At 38.1% G+C, this 17291-nt stretch overlaps 1 protein-coding gene across 12 annotated transcripts in view; it reads left to right on the top strand.

Annotated features, from left to right (window-relative positions):
• FUT8 (fucosyltransferase 8) overlaps positions 1–17291 on the top strand; it is a 446072-nt gene that overhangs the window by 320006 nt on the left and 108775 nt on the right. For all 12 annotated transcript variants that reach the window (XM_072629586.1, XM_072629585.1, XM_072629576.1 and 9 more), the window contains one exon: positions 2217–2331. In XM_072629586.1, coding sequence (XP_072485687.1) covers positions 2217–2331 — 115 coding nt within the window. The remainder of the gene's footprint in view (positions 1–2216; positions 2332–17291) is intronic.

The following is a 17291-nucleotide window of genomic DNA, read 5'->3' as shown; positions in this document are numbered from 1 at the left end:
TTGTTTTAAATCTTGAGAGAACCCAGGGATGTCAAGAATCAAAGGATGTGAGAGAAAAGATTCTAGTCACGAGGAACAGTCACTGCCAAGCTATAGGGATGGGAGATGGAGTATTCTGCGTAGGGAATAGCAAGTTTGTTATTATCCAGAAATATATGCCTTTGTTCTCCAGGCATGAAGAGAGAGGAAAGACTTACCCAAAGAAGAGGGAAGCTTACCTATGAGTCTGTTTTTGTTGTTATTTATTCATTTCAGTTGTATCCAACATTTTGTGACTTCATTGGTTTTTTTTTTGGCAAGGCTACTGGAGTGGATTGCCATTTCCTTCACCAGCTCATTTTATAGATGGAGAACTAAGACAAACAGGTTTATGTGACATGTCCAGGATCACACAGTTAGGAGTGTCTGAGACCAGACTTGAATTCATAAAGCTAAGTCTTCCTGTTTTCAAGCCCAGCACTCTATCTACTCTACCACCTAGCTGCCCCTTACTTTAAGCCTGTTACCCTGGTTTATTTCTTGGAATTCTTTCTGCCTTTTAAATTACATATATATATTCTAAGCTTAATAAATACCAAATAAAATGGGTATTTCCAGAAAAAGCTCCATGTGTAGTAAGTAAATCTTTTACCTCATTTTCCCAAAGCAAGGCTGGCATCATTGCCTCCTCAGGGCATCACTGAGAGGTTAGGGTGTTTCTTTCTAATGCTGTTGGCTTGAGCCTCCATTCTGGTGTGGTCCTTCCTAGCTCTTCCACTGTTAACTGCTAATGACTAGTACCCCAGTTCCATTTAATCAGTTAACATACTTTAGCATTTATGAAGAGATATTTTCTTATAAGAATCTAGATGCATACATTTCCCCCCCAGCACCTCAGGGGTTCACTCTCCATTATTCACTTTGGTCTTTGGAGAAGAGTGGGATCAGGCTTAATGCAGCTTCTACATGGTATTGGTCCCACCAAGTTTATTTCCAAAGGCAACATCTCTGCCAGATGAGCTCTTGTCTCAGCTTCTCAACAGGGCTGAGTCCCAAAGGTTGCTGTTTCTTGCTCCTCAGGGCATCCATAGTTTGCTGGTTGAAAAACCACTTGTGGACTCCATTCCTAGACTCTTGGACCTCAGGTGGCTCACTTTCCTGATCTTTGGAAGGTCACAAGGTTGTAGTCATTTTTAGCCTTCTTCATCTAAGACAAAAGTACCAAGGTCTTATGGCTCTCTCTCAAATGGGAAAGGCTATATCTCTTCCTTTAAAACAGAGTTCCTTGCTAGAATGCCATCAGCCTGAAAGAAGTTACATGAAGAGGATGAAACTGAGTTGAACAATGTTTTTTGAATGTCTGTCTCCCCTCTTGTTCCACCTGTATAGCTAGAGTTCATCTGAGAATCTTCTCCTTGTTACTTGGTTGGTAGACTAGAACCAGTAACAGAAATCTTCTCATGATCCAGATCTCTCAAAGACACTTCCATCACATGTCATTATGACCATCCCCAGAAGCAGGATCCTCCACATCTTCCATGTGGGGAATTGTTCAGAGGCACTCTATACATGCTCATAGAGACTGTGCTATTTGGCCAGTCCCCGTTATGCATGATACTACAGATCTCTGTTGAGTACTGGTTATTTTTAAAGTATATAACAAATTCATTATGAAAATTCAACATCTAACTTTGCTGTCTTGCTAGTCTTTAGTTTTCTCTGGCCTTCTGTCCAGTGATTTTGTATATAGTCTAACACAGTCTTGGCAAGTGCATCGAAGTCAGTACATTACATTGGACCAACACATGATTCATGGTAGAACTTTTACTTTTTCATATTTTTCCAGCTCCTCATGATGAGTAAATATGAGAATAGAGGTGCAAAAGCTAGAAAAGATGCCTTTAGAATATAAAAATAGATTGTATTTGAAGATTCATCTATTAATCAAAATATTTTTGTGTCTCTTTTAAAATAGGATAAGGTCTACAAAGAGACTGCTTCCTATACCCAGGACACATGTTTGCCTCAATATTAAGAATTCATTAGATACAAATGTGGATATTAGAAGCCAATTACATGATCCTATAATCTCAGTGAAAAATGTAATAAATATTAGTCACTATAAGGTGTTCAGTTTATTTGTGTAATTGGAAACTCTTGTTCTATTTATCACTCTTACCTAGATTTTTGATCTGATGTCTTTGATTTAGATATCTATTGTTGCCTTCTTTTTATAGGTCAATAATGACAGATCTGTACTACCTCAGTCAAGCAGATGGAGCAGGTGATTGGCGAGAAAAAGAAGCCAAAGATCTGACAGAGCTGGTCCAGAGGAGAATAACATATCTTCAGGTAAGGTTAGGCTGGGCAGTAAGCTTGAATGAAGAAGAAGGACAACTGCACTAAAAGAGGTTGTAAAAGTAAACATTTTAGCTTAATATATTTACAAAAACAGGAATCACTATTGACTAATGAATAAATGAAGCACTGGAGATACAAATTAAAAACAGAAAGAGCCCTTGCCCTCAAGGAGTTTATATTCTAATAAGAGGAGACAACGCATATAGGGGGATTGATTTATTACATTTTTCTTAATCAAATATCTGATTCTAACTGTGTTGTTTTCTCATACAGAGAGCTTTAATAACTAAAAAGAATAACTAGATTAAAGTTATATTGATAATGTAATCTCCCTTCCCTCCCTTTTTGAACTCCTACTGCCATAGACTGAGTAGTAATGTTGGGCAGTGATCTTTTGTTTACTTTCTGAGATTGAGGAAAGTTAAACCAAAATGATACCCTGATGTTAGTGTATGTTTCAGGGTACAAATTTTCCTACAGTTAAACTAGGAAAGATGGAAAATCAAGTTTTTAAGGAGACCATTAAGAACCAAACTGATCTTGACATGCAGTTTTGTTTTCTTTTTCTCATGGCCGTTCATCAGAGGTGTCTGTAGAATGAGAAACACTTCACCTCCTATAGGGAAGAGGTAATTATCCCTTATCAACTAGATACTTATTCAATGAACTCTAAACAGCTGGTGGTGCAGAACCATCATCCTCATTTAAAATGGAAATAGCTCTATTTTCTAAGCATTTCCATTTCCACATGTTCATTACATTTTATCCCATAAAAATGTTATCTTTAAGCTATGATCTGGTCACAGTCTAATCCCCACCCCCAACCTTTTACTGTAACATGTGCCTACCACCTGCTTCAGTTAGTTTCAGTGTTTTTTTCCTCGCTGATTTTAAGTGGCCAAATGTTCTTAACTCTAGTGCTAATTCTTACATATGATTGCTGATGATTATTGTTTCATATTAGAGAGTTTCACTTATAAATCCCTTTGAGGATTTTAATCTAGAAGTTTTTTTTTAAACCCTTTAAATTGCTGTAGCAAATGTAACCTTATTTTCTTTACTTTTAATTTCAGTCTTATCATTGACCTTCCACAAATCCTTATTTTATTCAGTTTTCAGCATGAACCATTTTTGTATATTGAAAAAAGAGAGTTTTCTATAAAGAAAACTTTTATGCTGGGGAAAATATTTTTTTCAAAAGTACTTTCAGTGTATGCCTTTTTATGTACTAAAAAGAATTCTATCTTTAAGGGGATAGAAATCTTAGAGAAAAAGCTTCTCTAGAAAAATATTTTTCTTTCAGTTATTTTGCACATGCATGGCGTGTTTTTCCTGCTAGAGTTTACAAATTTCTTGGGAATAGAAACTCTGTCTTCTATTTAAAATACAATTGTAGTCGTTAGGATAAAAATAGTCTTGACTAAAGATTTCATTCCTAGATACTAGATAGATACTTTTTTGTTCTAGGGGATACCTTGAGTCAATAAACATTAATTAGGCACCTGCCTAATACCTAGTACCTAGTACCTGCCTAGTACCATGCCCTGTGCTCTATGGGATAAGCACAGAAGAAAAAGACCTTACCTCCAAGAGCTCACAATCTGATGAGCTAGATAACAAGCAAACAAATACATACAAACTAACAAAGCCACTGATTGCTTCGATTTGAAATTCATTTTATGACTCTCTAGAAAGGAATTGGAAAGATTCTTCTCACAGTTCCTTAATATGTCTTTGTATGAAGTTTGCTTTGGGGCTCACATTCTCCCTTTACAAACTGTGTTCTAGCCAAAGTGAACTATCAGTTATTTTGTAGTCTTGGCAGTCTTATCTTTTTACCTCCATGGATTTGTATAAATCTTTTTTCCCTGTGCATAGAATGCACTCTCACGTCTCTACTTCTTCAAGGCTTCTCAAGTATCAAATATTTAATATTCTCCCTTAGTTATTATTGTTCTCTGCTTAATTTACTCTATATTATAGTTGTGTGTGTTAAATTCCTCCAGTAAAATATAGGTCCCTGGAGGGCAAGGACCATTTCATTGTTACTCTTCAGGACCCTAGACAGTACCTAGAAGTCCAGTATCCACCTATGTAGGGATAGGTTTCTATCTCTCTTTGCCCATCTGTCATTTGCTTCTGTTTTAACACAGTATTTAATAAGAGGGGAAGGAAATTTCTGTAGCATTTACATAGCACCTACTCTGTTCTGAGCAGTGTGCTAAGCACTTTTCACAGATATTACCTCATTTGATCTTCACAACAACCTTTGGAAGTAGGTGGTGTTATTATCCCCATTTTACAGTTGAGGAAACAGAAACAGGTTAAATGACTTCCTCAGGGTCACACACCAAGAATCTCACGATAGATTTGAATGCAAATCTTCTTGACTCCAGGCCCAACCCTCTATCCACTGTACCACCAGCACCCCCTCCCCCGCTAGCAGATAAGAGAATATATAAATTACCTAATGCCTTTCTTTTTTAAGAGAGATTTTAAAAAACTGTTGAGCAGGTAATTGAACAGTTAGACAGATTCCACATTAGTTAGTTGAATGGCTATATTCAAAAGATGAATCAATAATTTAAGGTCACCTTGGTAGATGATCTTCAGTATAGTGTCCCAGAAATCTCTCTGATTCTATACTGTTTTAAAATTTTTACCAGTATCTTTGATAAAGATGTAGTTGGGATGCTCATCATATTTGCATATATCACAGATGCAAAGGATAGCTAATAACACTGGATGACAGAAACAGAATCCAAAAGGATCTTTAAAGACTAGAGCATTGAGCTGAATCTAATAAGATGAAATTCATTGAGGATAAATGGAAAGTCTTGCACTTCATTTCAAGAAAATTAACTTCATAAGTATAGGATGCCAGGTCATAGTTAGACAATAATTTGTCTGCAAAAAAAAAAAAAATAGATGAGTTTTTAGTGGACTGCAAGCTCAGTGAAAGTATTCAGCAGCATTCAAAAATGCAGATGTGAACTTGGGCAGAATTAAGAATGGATAGTCACCAGGAATAAGGAGAATGATAGTTCCACTGTGCCCAGCCCTGATCAGACCCCATCTGGTAGATTCTGTTCAGTTGGTGGTGCCCTGGTTAAAGAAAGTCATTACTAAACTTTGGGGCAACTAGAATGGTGACGGGCCTTGTGTCCATGTCAAATGAGGGAACTGAAGATGTTCAAACTGGAGAAGAGAAAATCTAGTGTGGTCATGATAAATGTCTTCAGACATTTGAAACATTGTCATATGGAAAAGAGATTAGATTTATCTGGTTTAGTCATAGAGAAGTGAACCAGGAATTTACAAAGAGGCCCATTTAGGCTTGTTGTCAGGAAAATCTTTTTAACAATCAAAGGTGTCCAAAAGTAGAATGGGCTTCCTCAGCTCATGCTTAGCCTCCTTTTTTTTAGAGTTCTTTAAGTAGAGGGTAGACCACCTGATTTGTCTGTCTGGTGGGTCATAATAGATAAAGTTATGAATTCCTTTTGGGGTATGGCTTAGACCAGAGGTCTAAGGTCTCCTATAATGCTAAAATTTTTTTGATTCTGTGAATTGACTTGAATTGTGAAATAAATGAAATATCTTTGCGTATTTGCCATTTACACAATTTAGATTATTAAAGTCCAGTAGTATCATTTAAAGTATTAGAGCATTAGGCAATGGAGTTGTAAAAGGACAAGCAAGCAACAATGCTAAATATTAATACTAAAAGGATAAGGAAGTATCAGAGATATTCCAAATATCAGAAGTTGTATTAATTATGTTAAGGAGTCAAATGTGAACCATAATTCTTTTCCTCAATAAAATCTGTGTTTGTCCTTCATTTTCAAAGAATACCATGACATCAGAGAAATGATGACGTGATTTGCACCTGACTTTGCTTTGAGTGAGGGAGGGCTATGCAAGGTCATCAGCCTCACTTTCCCTTCCTGGGCCATCTGGATCCAGTGACCAGATATTCATCAGGATGACTAGAGATGGCCCAGGATGCAATGGGAGACCTTGGCCTTTTCAGGTACTCACTTAGAGTGAGGTAATGCCCATTCAGTGAATAGACCTCTTGAAGAAGTAAACAGGGAATAGCCCCTTTAATGAGCAAAAGAAAGAAAAAATTATAAATCCAACTGAGAGGGAAAGAGCAAGCAACAGTTACTCTTGATAATCACTCTGAAACCCTCAAGTGGAGTTTGGGCAGGTACCTATTGTGCAATGTATAGGCTTCAGAGTGCACTGGGTTTAAGATTTTGGGAAGTAAGGAAGGAAGAGAGGGAGGGAGGGAGGGAAGGAAGGAAGGAATCTGGCTCATAAAACCCATGTTAACTGAGCAACCTCTGACCATCCAAATTTACCTTCCTTTGGAGAGGAGGATGAAGGGGGAGCACGGAGAAGAGAGTTGATTTACACAACTGGCTGGGTTCCCATTCAGGCAGCTCAGTCTATTCTCAGGTCTGTGTTCCTCCTTCATTTTCAAAGAAGACCATGCCATCAGATAAATGATGACATGACTTACACTTGACTTTGTTTTGAGTGAGGAAGGGCTGTGCAAGGTCACCAACCTCACTTTCTTCTTCTGAGCCATCTGGATGCAGTGACCAGATATTCGTTAGGATGACTGGAGATGACCGCTCAATAAGGTCTAGTGGAGAAAATGAATGCTGTTTGCATCCAGGTGGTCTTATTAACTCTAGCCAAAGCTTCATAGCAACTTCTTATTCTTTTTTGAAAATCAATGAGGTGCTATCTTTTGGTTTTAAATTAGTTTTGTTTTCAAATTGAACCGTCTTCTGTGACCTTTCCTTGTAACACAGAATGAAAAAAAAGAGAGATAAATCAGCAAAATTAACCAATACATAAACTATTATGTGCAGGGCTCTATCTATACTCAGAGAATAGTAGAATCATAGATTTAGAGCTGAAGGGACCTTAAAAGCCATCTAATCCAACCCCCCTATTTTACAAATGAAGAAACTAAGGCTTAGAAGTGTTAAGTGACTTGCCCAATGTCACACAGGTACTGTCAGAGTTAAAATTTTAATTCATGTTTTCTAGACTTCCAGGCAATCGTGTAAACCACTGCATCATGTCTTAGTTGCTCCCATGTCTACAAAAAGGGAAAGACATTCATTTCTCATTTCTTCTTCAAGGACAAGATTTAGTGGATCAGTGGGTCAATTTTCATTTATTAAGCGCCTACATTTATTAAGTGCCAAGCACTGTGCTAAGTGCAGGGTACACAAACAAGAGCAAAAAACCTACTTTCATTCTTTAGATTCTGTTTGACTGATTCTTGATGTCTCATAGAGTCATTAGCTTCTACTTTCCCAATTCTAATTTTTAATAGATTGTTTCCTTCAGTTAACTTTTGCATCTCCTTTTCCATTTATTCCTATTTCTTTTTTAAGGAGCTGTTCTCTTCAGTGAATTCTTTTTTTCATATTTTTAAAATCATTGGCCAGTTTTTCTTCTACTTCTCTAATTTGGTTTTTAAATTCTTTCTTGAGCTCTTCCAAGAATGCTCTTTGGGCTTGAAACCAGTTCATATTCCCTTCTGAACTTTCATGATGGGAGTCCAGTCTCAATGCCGAGCTCTTTGGTATTCATGTTTTGGTGCTTGTCCCCATAGAAAGATTCTATGGTCTTTTCTTTTCTGGTTTGCTTCTTGCTCATGATGATCATCCTTTTACTGACTTTTAAAGTGGATCTCTGCTTCTGGGGCACAGGGTGCTCTGTCCCACCGTTTTTTTGCTTAGAACTTGAGGCTTTGTGTGTTGTGTCCTCTGGTTCTTTCAGGTAGAAGCTAAAATGCTGTAGCTTATCTGGTGCTGAGCTGGCTGGTGTGCCAAAGCAAAGGCCAGGTGAAGTCTTTCTGGGTTTCCCTGGAGTTACCCTGGAGCTAGCTACTGTAAGTGTGTGGGAGGGGTGGTCTAGCCACAGGAGGTCTCCTCTGCTGAGTGAGAGCATAGGCAAGCTCAGCAGTTGGTGAACCCCTTCTCTGCTAGTGTCTTCCTGATTCCACTGGGGTGCTGAGGCATGCCTGGGGTCGTGGTATTGGCAATTGCGGACTCCACCCCCTGGAGCTCAGGATCTCCTCCCAATACACTGGGGCTGTCTCTGATAGCTCTGGTCTTGCACTAGTCCCCTTCAGCCTCAGCAAGAGGGACTCCCCCCTGCTTTGCGATTTTTCCCAGCCCCATAGGCTAAGAGACTGTTTATCCCTTCAACGGATCCCACTGTTCCAAGATTTTTCCTGGGGAAATATTCTCTGGGCTTTTCAAGGTCAACAAGGGGTAGGGGTGGGGAGGGAAGATACCATTTACCAATCTCTCCACCATCTTGGCTCCTGGAAGTTCAAGTAGGTGACTTACAGACATTTAATCTGAGGGCTGATAGTCTTAGGAGCAGCTGCTGCAATTACCTGGAGTTCTGCGGTTGTCTCTCATTCACTTCCACTGGATTCGCGTCCTGAGATGATATGCTTGAGAATCTGTACTTCTGCTGCTTCAGACTTCCAGGACTTCCTGCTTGCCTTTGCTATGGTAGGATCTGTGCTGGTACAGCCTGTGCGCTCTGTACTCCTACAGTCCCGTGCATCAGATCCTTTCTGTTGACCTTCCAGTCTGTCCTGGGTTGGAAATCTGCCACATTCTGTCTCCTATTGTATTCTTTTTACTCTAAAATTTGTTCAGATTACCTTTTTAGAGGTATCTGAAGGAGGGAGTTTGTCTTAGAGCTTAGGTGAGTTGTTGCTCTCACTCCGCCATCTTGGCTCCACCCCCCCAACCTACTTTTAAGGCACTCACAATACAATAAGGGAGACAGCATGCATACAACTATATATAAATAATATACATAAAGGATGAAATGGAGAGAAATCCTAGAAGGAAGGCACTACAATTAAAGAAGCTTCAGAGAGGGGAAAATGTGAATTCATGGGTAGGAAATAAATTTGGAATTCACTTTTTGTCTTTTATACTTACTACATGACTAGGTTGGTAGAATGCACATCTCACTGGACTTCATTTTTTCTGTAAAATAATAATATTACTAGATTTGTAGATAAATTTTCTGGATGGCTGAGGGAATGTTGGCAGTGTGCTTAGAAATGCTTTGAAAGGTACACTGGAAATATGAAGAATTATAGTAATTTGCTTTTAAGCATGGAATAATAAAGAACAGCATACTAAAGGCACATGTCCTTAATAATATTCTAAATCTTCTTGGCATATTTTCACCATCTAAATGGCCTATTTACATCACTTTTAAATAATTCAAACCATTCCACAGTTTATTTTAGATGATTACTTAGGGATTTAGAATAGATGATCAATAAGATTTCTAATTTTGTCAGATTTTCACTGCTAAAGATCAAATTTTCTTTCATAGTTTATCAGTGTCATTAAAAAATATGTTCAATTCAACATCATTTATTAAGTTTGAAAAATGAAGGAGTTAGACTATATTGGCCTCTAAGGTCTCTTCCAGCTCTAGCTCTAATGCTGGGAGAAATAAAAAGTTTACAGGGAAACATACATCCCCTTCCCTCATGAAACTATGTATGTACACAGAATTATGTACACATATATATTATATGCATATAAAATAACATGCAGCATATTAAGAGTAAATAACATGCTGTATAAGATTGGAATGGAAGTGAAAGACATTTTATACTTAGGGAGATCTAGAAAGATTTTTGTGTAAGAGGAAGCATTTGAATTGAGCTTTAAAGAAGAGTTTGAAAATTCAACAGGTAAAGAAGGGAAGGAATAATATTCCAGACTTTGGGGACACCTGTTCTCTGTCCCTCTTAGCTTGTTCTCCATCCACATCATGCCCATTAACTGTGTATGTTCCTTTTGGCTCTGTCCTGGACCCTCCACTCTGTTTGTATTCTTTCAGTGATTTCATCAGCCTTCATGGGTTCCTTTATCATCTCAGTGCAGATGGTTCTCTGATCTGTGTGTCCATCCTTAGCTCTGTTGATCTCCAGTATTAAAATAGCTAACTTGCTACTTGGGCATCTTGAATTAGATGCTCTCTAGGTATCTCAAGATCACAGTGTCCAAAACAGCACTCATCCCTTTCCCTCCAAACTCTCCCTTCTTCCCTACTTTTCATGTTATTCCTCTCAGTCATCTAGGCTTACAGTCTAGTTGTCGTCTTTGACTTCTCATTCTTCACTTACCGCAAATATCCATTTTACTGCCAATTCTTGTCACTTCTGTCTTCACAACATCTCTGATATACATCCCCTCCTCTTTACTCATGCAACCACTACCCCTGCTCAGGCCCTCATCACTTCTTACGTGGACTATTGAAATAGCCTCCTATTTAGTCTCGCTGCTTCAAGTTTCTCACTACTCAGAAAATTTCCAGTGACTATCACCTAGAGAATACAACATGAAGTCCTTTGTTATTTAAAGTTTTTAAGTTGACCCCTTCCAGACTTTCTAATATTCTTACATTTTACTTCATGCATTCTATAATTCTACTTGCCATTACTCAAACAGGATGCTCTAGCTCTATTGCCCCTGCAATTGCTGCCTGAAATTCTCCCTCTTTACCATTGCCCCTTGGAATCTGTAGCTTCTGTCAAGACTTAACTTAAATGTCACCATCTCCAGTAGACCTTTCTGTTCCCCACATATACTTAGTGCCATCCCATCTAAGGTTCCCTTCCACCTACTTAGTATATATTTTGCCATCAACTTTGGAGTCATTGTGGCTTCAGAAAGGGCCTAGGAATGGTTGATATGGTGTTTGTTTCCTGACAACTCCAAGAGAAATATCTGTGTACAGATGTCTGTAAACAACATGCTGATCTGACCAAGGCCTTTAATATCATCAGTCATGAGGGTTTATGGAAGATCATGGCAAAATTTGGTTACCTAGAGAAGTTCACCATTATTGTACATCAGTTTCACAATGGTATGCTTGCATGGGTTCTGGATAATGGACAATGCCCTTGTGCTTTCCCAGTCATCCATGGAATGAAGCAGGGCTGTGTACTTGCTCCCATGCTTTTTTAGAATGCTGTTTTCAGGGATGTTGTCGGATGCTTTCAACAAGGATGACAGTGGTGTCAAGGTCAGCTACTACACTGATGTAAATTATTTAACTTGAAAGGACTACAAGCAAAGTTCAAAGCAGAGGGAGATTTGGTCCACGACTTTCTGTTAGTAGATGATTTTGCACTCAATAAAGCCTCTGAGGTTGAGATGCAACATAGTATGAATCAGTTCTCTTGTACTAAGTTTCAGCAGACAATTAATACCAAGAAAACAGAGGTCCTTCACACCACACCATCCTATATGTGGAACTATCAGTTACAGCAAATGGACAAATGTTGAATGCTATGCATAAGTTCACTTATCTTGGCATTATACTTTCCAGGGATGTACCACACACATTGCCAGAGCTAGGTCAGTATTTGGCAGGCTCTGAAAGAAAGTGTGGGGAGAAGAGATATTATTCTGCCTCCCAAACTGCAGGTCTACAGAGCCCTTATGCTGATCTTGTTATATGCCTGTGAAAACTGGACAGTATGCTAGCACCAAGCCAAGAAATGAAACTGATTCCATTTGAACTGTCTTAGGAAGATCCTGAAGATCACTTAGCATGATAAGGTACTAGACACTGAAGTCCTTTCTCAAGCTGAACTACCAAGTGTTCAAACTCTACTTCAGAGAACTTAACTCTGATGGGCTATCCATCTTGTTCGAATGGCAAGACTATTTTACGGAGAACCTCACGTAAGGCAAGGCTCACATGGATGTCAGAAGGAGCTATTCAAGGACACTTTCAGGGTCTCTGAAGAACTATGGAAGATACTGGCACAGGACCACCCAGCATTTGTGCCTGCATCAAAGAGAAGGTACTGTGCTCTATGAGCAAAGCAGAATTGTAGTAGCTCATGAGAAACATGAGATGTGTAAATTTAGAGATATCTCCACTCCAGATGTTCATAGACTGATTTGTGGTAGAGCCTTCCGAGATTGTATTGGTCTGATCAGCCATTGTTGGATATACTATCTGTACCATGACCCTGACATAGTGATGTCATTTTTGTCCTCTTTGAGCACAAAGAACAATAATCAATCATATATTTTGTATATGCTCATTGGTTTATACAAGGTGTCCCCAAAGTGTTAGTGAAGCTTAAAGTTATTAAATGTATTAAGTGCTGAGGATACCAATACAAAATGAAATAGTACCTGGTCGCAAAGAATGTGTATTGTTATAGAGAGAGTGTTGGCCAGGAAAGAATATTTTTGTCTGTGAAAGTCACAAGGATAGTGAATGGAAAAGTAAGTCACTCATTTTACTTGGCCTTTCCAGGAGCAATAATAGAGCAAGAGGGGTGGAACGTCAGAAAATGACTGTGGTGAAAGCAGGGTCAACTCTAGGGTGAGCATCAATCAGAATAGCCTGGCCTCTGGGCTAGAGTTCTGGAATTCCTTAGGTGGCCTCTAAGGTTCCTTTTAGTTCTGAGATTCTATTGCAGCCCACTGTTTGTATCTTTTCCAAATGATTTGGACACAGAACAGAGGGATAGATACTACTGTATATCACTGTTTCAAGGAAATTCCACCGTGACTTGAGGATAGACTACTGCGTGTCACTGACCTTTAATTTAGGGTGGGGACCTTATAAGGGAGAAACATGTGGAATCCAGGTAAATCAATTGACTATGCCTGTTTGTTAAAGGGGTCACAGGATCAGTTGTATTTCTGATCTTGCCTCTCAGGGCTATAGATCCCTGGCGCTGATTGGTTTCACACTGCCTGAGTTTTTACCAGTTACCTCAGCTACTTGACTCCATTTCTCTGTTGTAGTCATTGTGCTGATAATAGAAATAGTGAAGTGAGAAAACTGAACCAAGTCTAGGGGGAAAGATAATAAACTCACATTTGGATTATTAAACTTGGGGTAATGCTGGGACTTGTAGTTGGAAGTGCCCCCTCAAAAAGATTAAAGGACCCACTAAATTTTAGAGTTGGAGGGGACTTTGATGGCTATCTGGTCCATTTCTGTACATAGATGGGTGAATGGATGAAGAGATAAATAAATGAATAAGCATTTACTCCTCTCTAAAGTTACTATGTGCCAAGTACTGCGTATAGTGCGGCTGATCCAAATAATAAAAGCTGGATGTTAAGCCCATTCTTTGAAGGAACTCAACCTCCAGTTGAAGCAGGTAAAAGTGAGTTCAGCTGCTCAACAAATGGAAGACCCAGAAATCCTAAAGAATCCAGTCATCTTTTGGTTACATCAGTACTAGGTGACTTCAGGGAAAATTATAAGATGTGCCGATCTTTTATCTCATAAGAAGGAATAGAGTTATTGACTTAGATCTCATCCAAACCTTGTGTACAATCAAATCAGAATTGGGAGTAGTATGCCTCTAGTGGTAAAATGCTTGCCTTGTCCCCTGGCTGTCTATGGTGAGTTGGTGAGGAGACAAAAGGGATATGCAATGGGGGAAGGTACCCCCAGTGCTAGTGGTCTTTCCAAAAAATTGTTAAGCCTCTACTTGAAGACCTTCTAGCATCCTGTTCCACTTTTAGACAACTCTAATTGTTAGGAAGTTTTTCCTTCCATCAAGTCAAAATCTGCTTCTTTGCAACTCCCACCCATTGATCCTGGTTCTTCCCTGTGGGGCCAAATAAAGCAAGTTTAATTCCTTCTCCATATGACAGTCCTTCAAGTGCTTGACAACAGCTATCATGTCCTCTCTGAGAGTTTGTTCCTTCAGGCTAAAAATATCCAGTTTCTTTATCTCCTCCCCAGATGTGGGTCTGAAGCTCAAAAAAAAAGGTCCCGGCTGGAGATCAAGATTCAAGTCATCAGAAAAACTTAATAGATGAAGGTAGAGGAGAAGATTAGTTTGCCAAGGGAGAAAGTATGTCTGAGGAGAAAAGCAAATGTACAGAACCACATATTAAACATTTGCACATGGCACTACACAGTAACTACATAGACAGTTTGACACTTGTAGCTTGACACTTTTTCCTTGTCAGTAGAAGATATTCTCTTCAGTTCTTAGGTTTTATAAAAATCATATGTCCTAGCACTTTGATTTACTATAAGACTAGGTCACAGGTCAAACTGCTATACCTTTTTAGATAGGGTCCATTGTAAACCTACATTAGCAAATTTAACTGAAAGCCCCAGGGTATGTTTTATATCCTTGCATTCAGAAGATTACAAAGGTTCTGATTTGCACCTTCAGGGGAATATTTTTATAGCTATGGTAGCTTGAATCTAACCTATCTCCTGATCAGAATTCATGTTTCTTGTGTTTATTTTAAAATGCCTTCTTCCCACTAGGTAAGAATCCATTAACAATTGTCTGTGTATATATATATATATATATATATATATATATATATATTTTTTTTTTTGGCCTGATCTTTCTTTCTCTTGAAATGTACAAACCATAGAAATTAGAGAAACAAAATTGTGGGTCATATCTCCATCGTAATTTTTTGTGTTCAGCCTAGTATTCAGACTCATCATTTCACAATTTTCTTGTAAATGAATGAAAAAAAATTATTTATTTAGTGCTTGCTATGGCCCAAACTCTGTGCCAGGTGGGGAGGATGCCTTCAAAGAGCTTAAGTTCTGATAAGGAAAGAGAACACAGAAAAGACAGTGGGGACCAGGGGAGGGATTTGGAGCTTTATAAGGATAATTAATAGAATCATAGAATAGATTGATATACCTTTCCAGGAACGATGTCACACTTTATTTGATTTTAGATTTAGAACTAGAGAAGGAAGAAGGACATAAGATACATATACAGTGGCACAGAGAACCCAGTGGGCAACTGAGATAGCCACCAGTCAGTACATCAGGGCCCAGTGTTGCTCTACAACAAATAGAAATAATAAAGGTCTTACTTCTCCTCTTGATCTCTAAACTGTTTAGTATAGATATTTGTCAGGGAACAGGTTATCACTGCTTTTACATAGAGAAATCTGTATTCTTTTTTTAAATTTGTATTGTTAACTGTAGGTTAAGCTCCCATTTCTTCATATATACTATATGCATGTGTATATGTATGTATGTATATATATTTTCCTTTCTAATATAGTTTTTCTCTTTTATATATTTTCTTTTTTAATTCTGAACTTAAACCAAAAAAATTGTTTATTTGTTGTAAAAATTAAGGAAAAGATTGTACATGGAACCACAAATTTCATACAGATCTTACTTTTCTTAAAGTATGTAATAAAGTCAACATATTACCTTTGAAAAATGTCTTGCTAACCTGTGATTCCTTCTGGTCTTTTTAGGATTCTTTAACATTTTTTTTCTTTGTGGGACACCCTATCCCTAATTTTTGCCCCTTTTTAGCCCTCCCCAATGAAAAAACAAAAACTTTAACATCTATGCATAATCAAGCAAAATAAATTCTCACATGAACCCTGTCCAAATATGCATGTGTCTTTTTGATCTTGAGTTCGTTACATCACTGTCAGGAAGTACGTAGCATGTTTTATCATTGGTACTTTGGAATTGTGATTGGTCATTGCGTTGATCACCATTCTTAATTTCTTATGATGTAGTTTTACTTTATGTTGTTGTTTTTATAGTTTGTTGAATAAAACTTTCAATTGAGATTGATATAATAACAGATTAATGTTCTGAAATTTTTATGAAATGAAATATAGTAAACATTCAAAAATGGGAGAAGCTAGAAAATTTTTTAAATGATGAATTTTTTTTCTATTGTCTGTTTATAGTTTAGACATTAGGGTTTAATTGTTAAGAGACAATCATTATTTTCTTATAAAAGTAATATTTGGGTACTACTGACTGTGGAGTAGACCTTGAAAAGAAGTACCAAGCCATCATCACTCTCATCATCAAAGTTACACACATTTCTAAGGTTTGCAATGCATAAAATATTTGGTCACATTTGGTCCTTACTTATATTTCCCTTGTATTCATTTATATAGCTAGCAAGCATTTGAGTCTAGATGAACTGAACTGATATTTCTTCCTAAACCCTTCTTCCTAGCTTTGCCCCTTCTATTGAAGTTGACACTAATCTTCTGTTCACCTTGGGTCACAACCTGAAGTTGTGGCTTGCTTAACTTTTCCTTCTCCCCCACCCTCATCCTCATATTTAATCAGTTACCTAGTCTTGTCAGCTCTCCCTGCACAATACAGCTCATGTCTGTCCCTTTTTATCCACTTTTAAAGACACCTTCCTAGTTCTGGCTCTCATCATCTCTCCCCTGGATGATGGCAACAACCTCCTAATTGGTTTCTTTGTCTCCAGGTCTCCTCCTTCCAATAAATCCTCCCCATATCACCTCCAAATTGATATTGCTAGAATAAAGGTCTGACCATACCTATTCCTTTCTCTTCAAACCCCATGACTATCTGTTGCTTGTAGGATAACATCCAAACTGTTTGACCTTTAAAGTCTCTTTCAGTATGGCTCCAGATTACCTTTCCATACTTATTGCACATAACTGTCCGTGTAGACTATATTCCAGCCAGACTTGGTTCTTGACCATTCCTCATTGGTCTCCTGGCCCTGTGACTTGGTGCTGACTGAAACCTCCCTTCCCTCGTTCTTGGAATGTTTTCCCCCCCTTCCTCTTCCTCTTTCCTTCATAGTTCAGGTCAAGAAGCACTTTCTCTAAGTCCTCTTACTTTTATTCTTCCATTTGCCTTTAATATCCTTCTGACAGAGACTACTTGGTACCTATTCTGTATCTAATTTTCTGTGTACATATTGTTTCTTCCCAACTGAATGTAAGTAAGAAACTATTTCAATTTTGTCTCTATATCTTTAGTGCTCAGCAAAGTGCTGGACACATAGTAGGCATTTAGTAAGTTGATTGTTGAATTGGTTATTTAGAGCATTTTGGGGGATTGAATGGGAGAAATGTTCCCTACTCAACTGTTGGCTATGTTTT

This window comes from Notamacropus eugenii, chromosome 1, assembly GCF_028372415.1.
Source record: "Notamacropus eugenii isolate mMacEug1 chromosome 1, mMacEug1.pri_v2, whole genome shotgun sequence".
NCBI lineage: Eukaryota > Metazoa > Chordata > Mammalia > Diprotodontia > Macropodidae > Notamacropus > Notamacropus eugenii.
This window is presented reverse-complemented; position numbering and strand designations above follow the sequence as displayed.